The 5158-nt window shown below is 41.9% G+C and overlaps 1 protein-coding gene across 1 annotated transcript in view; it reads left to right on the top strand.

The window, feature by feature from the left end:
- The window catches only part of LOC107082647 (calpain-2 catalytic subunit-like), a 23149-nt gene that overhangs the window by 3574 nt on the left and 14417 nt on the right, over nt 1–5158 (top strand). Inside the window, exons 3-9 of the mRNA XM_015371433.1 lie at nt 675–793; nt 884–1017; nt 2003–2171; nt 2290–2373; nt 2449–2534; nt 2781–2846; nt 2932–3109. Coding sequence (XP_015226919.1) covers nt 675–793; nt 884–1017; nt 2003–2171; nt 2290–2373; nt 2449–2534; nt 2781–2846; nt 2932–3109 — 836 coding nt within the window. The remainder of the gene's footprint in view (nt 1–674; nt 794–883; nt 1018–2002; nt 2172–2289; nt 2374–2448; nt 2535–2780; nt 2847–2931; nt 3110–5158) is intronic.

Genomic DNA, 5158 nt, shown 5'->3' with positions numbered 1-5158 from the left:
GTTTTAAGGCCGATACCGATAGGGGGCCGATTAAATCGTGCATCCCTAGAAAATTACTCTTATTTCTCTCCCTTATTATAATAAGTGTGCTAAAATACAACCTGTAAAACCTGATTGGTTTATTTTTTGATCCGTCCCAGAAATGGGATTCTTCCTTACTCCTGGAAGCCCATTTTTTTTAGCTTTCTATTTATAAATAATTGTCGTAATTTGGAGTTTTATGTTTGCATTTTGTTGTACTTTTATGGTACACAGTGTATGATCTACAGAAAGACACAACTGAACTACAGATAAACATGGTGTAATCATATTTTCTGAGCATGTCTAATGATGATGTCAGACAAGCAATATAATGGAGATCATTTAAAGTGCATCCAGTCCTAAGAAAAGGAATTAATAATTTTTTATTTGATGTAATTAAGCATCATTTAATGATAGATATCAATATTTCCAGTACTGTAATTATATTATTCATAGTCACCTAGATGAATATCGGGTTGCAGATGGGCAAAGGAGCTAATGGTACAAATCGGATAGTGACATCCTGTAGGGGGCAGTACTGAGATTTGTCTTATTGAGAAAAATTTGGGCTTATCTGCTACCAGATTCCTCTATATGAGACATTATTAATTGCATCTTGACAGCGGCAGCGTTGTGTACGCTCTGTCTTCTAGGTGACTGCTGGCTATTAGCAGCCATTGCCTCGCTGACGATGAACGAGTATGTGATGGCACGAGTCGTTCCATCAGACCAAGGATTTGGAGATGATTATGCAGGAATCTTCCACTTTCAGGTATCAGCTATGCCTATAGGGTCCAGTCTTACTGCTGCTGTCACAGAAAGTGTGTGTTTTGTCTAAGATTGTCTTCCTGTTTGCTTGCAGTTCTGGCAATTTGGTGAGTGGGTGGACGTGGTGATTGACGATCGGCTGCCAGTTAAAGACGGAGAGCTGATGTTCGTGCACTCGGCAGAAGGCCGGGAGTTCTGGAGCGCCTTGCTGGAGAAAGCTTACGCTAAGTAAGACCTTGCAGAGCTTAAACTGAGTCTGTTTCCTGAGACTGATCACACAGAAACCTGAAAGAGCTGTCCTTCCTGCTCTCTGCTCAGCTTGGTTGTGGTTTGAACTGCTGTCTGAAAAGCTGCAGTTAGAATCTGTTTGCTGTTTTGAGTTTTCAGGTGAACAACTGTTTGCTCAGACTAGTGGAACAACTGTTAAAAATGTATGTGCATTCATTAATAGCTATTGAAAAAAAACAAACTGTATCATCTGCATAGAGACATCCTGCAATCAAGAAACTGAGCCTAAATTAATACCCAGTATCCATATTTTACATTTGTTATGTGTACACAACAAAGAAAACTAAAACTATTCCCTCCAGTGATCATTGTATACCAAACAAAGGTTACCATGGTGACACATCCTGTAAATGATATGACTAATAGCTTTAAAACAGTAGCTGCAGGGATCTGCCTGCAGCCTGACGCTATCAACCCAATCACTATTGACTTTAACCTCTCAAAACCAGCCTTTTAAAAGCGTTTACAAATAATTACTCAGAATGCATGAAAATTACACTGGTAAAATGTTTACCAATATAGACATGTTAGACATCTTATGAAAGCTTAGCTTCTCCACAATTCAACCACCTCATTGTATGGACACAGTGAGCACCAAGGCACAATTAACACAGATATAGCATCATGTCAAAATGTACCAGGACAAAGCGGCCACAATAAGCAATCATGTCTTTATAAGTGCTGTTCAAAAAAGACCTATTATTTTTGAGAATAAAAAAGCCAACTTTGAGTCTTGTCTGAACTGATGCAGCTTGGATGTTCTACTTACCCAATTTTCATGTATATATTCAGAGACTAGAAGGTGTTTGCTTTCAAATTTTGGCTTACAGTTCCTCAGTTATTTGCTTTTCCTTTTGGGTATGCAAAATAGGCGAGAATTTCCCAAAATGAGGTGGAAATTAAGAGGTGAATGTTCTGTATTCAGGATGAATGGCTGCTATGAAGCACTGTCTGGTGGTTCCACCACTGAGGGCTTCGAGGATTTCACTGGGGGCATTGCAGAGAACTATGACCTCAACCAGCCACCGCCTAACCTGTTCCAGATTATCAAGAAGGCGCTTGAGGCTGGAGCTCTGCTGGGCTGCTCCATCGACGTGAGTTCTGCAACATTCAGACTGAAAACCATCCATGATCTTCCCCAAAGTTAATCTCGTGCAGCCGAATTGTCATGAGAACACAGTGATCGCTTAAATAATGGTTCTATTGCTGCAGATCACCAGTGCTGCAGACTCCGAGGCTGTTACTCGTCAGAAGCTGGTGAAAGGCCACGCCTACTCACTGACGGGTGCTGTGGAGGTAAGGAGAGCTGCTAGAAATGAGGTTCTGTTTAACAGAAGCAGGAGAATACATGGTTTTGGGTTCTGGATGCAGGTGAACTACCGTGGGCGTCAGGAGAAGCTAGTGAGAATGAGGAATCCCTGGGGTCAGGTAGAGTGGACTGGACCCTGGAGCGATGGGTGAGTAAACAGGTTCTGTGCTCTGCAGCTCCCCTTCAGCTGTAGGAAACTAGCTGAGGCCATGTTTAATGCTTCTCATGTTGAGTTCACACAGTCTGAAACCAATTAGGAGGTTTGATATGGACAGGAACTAACTGCTCTAACTGGTTTACTGTAACTGGCTAAGTTCTAGTCTTTCCGTGGAGATGTCCCACATCAAAACAGACTGACCATCAACCAACCACTTGGTGTCTGCTCTTCATGCAGGTCCTCTGAGTGGAACTACGTTCAGGGCGACTGTCCTCATGCCAATGCAGAGGATGGGGAGTTCTGGTAGGACAGACAGAACCTCACAGGAACACAGTGAACTGATATTAGGACAGAGTGAGAGAATGTGTCTCTGTTCCGTTCTCTGCAGGATGGCGTTCACTGACTTCCTGCGGCACTACTCCCGCATAGAGGTGTGCACTCTGACCCCCGACACTATTGGAGACGACTCTGTCAAACACTGGAGTGTTAGCAAGTTTGACGGCAACTGGAGGAGAGGGTCCACAGCCGGAGGCTGCAGGAATCATCCTTGTGAGTATCAGACCGATGTACTGATGGTTCTGACCATGCTCAGCATACTCAAAGAATTAACTATAATGTCACCAGTAGGCTACGATAGTCTTGGTTGATCTACCGATGGTAGTGACGGTACTGACGGCCTGTGTCCCAAATCCAGGGCTGCGTCCTTCAAAAGACCTGGTCTACATGGACCAGAGTCCTTTAATGAACACAAAAACAACAAATACTAGCCTAGCCTTCATCAGCTGTCCTCATACAGAAGCCGAGAGTGGTCGCGTACCTTTGATGCTTTTCACTGTAGGTTTTCTCGAGAAAGCAAGTTAATTTTCTCATTATTTTAAGACAATGAAAGCTGTTTTCTTGTGATAACGAGATGATTGGCATGTGTTAAAACTGATTACATCCTTCAACCACAACAGTGGGAGAGGATTTATCAGTATAAGTCATGGCAGCCTATGTGGAATTCTGTAAATAATCCTGTGTTTAACTTTTAGGTAACGAGACGACGTTGTTGGGTTGATGATTTGCTTCCACTTATGATTCATAAGCAATTAGACCTAGGCCTCCGGCGCCTTAGCCCCGGGTGTTTTCTGAACAGCCCCAGTGTTACTGTAAAAGGTATAAGATGCATTAACCTCCAAAATGATTCCACATAAAGATTTACTTTAAGAAACAGATTTGTTTTTTCAGTTTTTCATGCAATCCAATCATCCACCATGACCTGACAATTGAAAAGAAAAGAGAAACTAAAAAACTGATTATTTGCACACACACAGTACCGCGGCTGCTCAAATACGGGCACCGCAGGCATGGATGGACTAGGGCTGTTGGCCAGCCTGATTCATTACACATACAGGTAAATCATGTCGTTATCTCACCAAATCATTAACCTCGTTATCTTGAGTAATCAATGTTTTAACTGTGATAACGAGATAGTTATGTTATTATCTCAAGAAGTCGAGTATGACCGCTCTCAGCTTCCGTAGTCCTCGCCCTCACCTCGTTGTAACTTTGTGGGAAGTCAGAATTCATCTCAAAGGGCACACGTGTAAAAATAATGGCATTAGATTCCCCTAGCTCTGTGTGAATCGTTTCTGTGTGGTCATGTCAACTTTTGACACTCTGAGTGGAACAAACCTGAGAAACTAAACTGCCTGTGATTGACCACTTCTCAAAAAATACTGCCTCTTGGGATCATAATGTTTTCTTCCCAGTTACGGCTAATAAAGTTAGCAAAACATCTTAAAGGGTTAAGAGTTGGTAAAGTAAAGTTATGGTTAATTAGCTTAGTTTGACAGTAATTGTGTTCTGACAGCAGTAGCAATTTGCTCTAAAACAGGCATCCCCAAAGTTGGTCCTCAAGGTTTTAGAGGTTTCCCTGCTCCAGCACAGCTGATTTACATTGATAGTTGATTAACAGGCTTTTGCTGAACTGCAGTGATCAGAATCAGCTGTGCTAAAGCAGAGAAACCTCTAAAACCTGCAGGACAGTGGCCCTCGAGGAACAACTTTGGGGATGCCTGCTCTAAAACAACTAAAGTTAAACTTAAAATGTATGAGCTAAGCTAACGTTAGCTTCCCTGTTTAAATTGAGGAAAGGCGGAGATGGCTGCTTGTCATAAGGCCAGAATTCATCTCTAGAAGAGAAAAGCGATTAGCCTTGGAATGCTCTGCTAACGTTACTAGCCATTACGAGGAAGAAGACAATAGAGGCGGGATTTCCTAGAAAGTCGCCAATAGCGCCACACATATAACGTTTAAAACCTTTTAATTAAAACTGCTCATATTAGTATTTAATATGGGTGTGTCATTTTGGCAGAATTATGACTGCATAACTTTGGTTGCCTAGCAACGGTGACAGCATGAGACATGCATCTGTGAAGCAAAAGGGGCCTGTAACTGTTTCTTTTATCCTGATATAAATATTATTGAAGGGAAACACAGATCTTAGAAACCTATGATTTCTTATTTCATTATTTTATTTACTAGCTCATCTTTACAGTAATAAAAAAGGCAACTCAACAAGCCACATGACAGAAGTTAAAGGAATAGTACACCCAAAACATGATTAGCCTTCA

This window comes from Cyprinodon variegatus, unplaced genomic scaffold (genome assembly GCF_000732505.1).
Source record: "Cyprinodon variegatus isolate N-32 unplaced genomic scaffold, C_variegatus-1.0 Scaffold58, whole genome shotgun sequence".
In the NCBI taxonomy this organism is placed as follows: domain Eukaryota; kingdom Metazoa; phylum Chordata; class Actinopteri; order Cyprinodontiformes; family Cyprinodontidae; genus Cyprinodon; species Cyprinodon variegatus.
The sequence above is the reverse complement of the archived record's forward strand: the minus strand, read 5'-3'. Positions and strand labels throughout refer to the sequence as shown.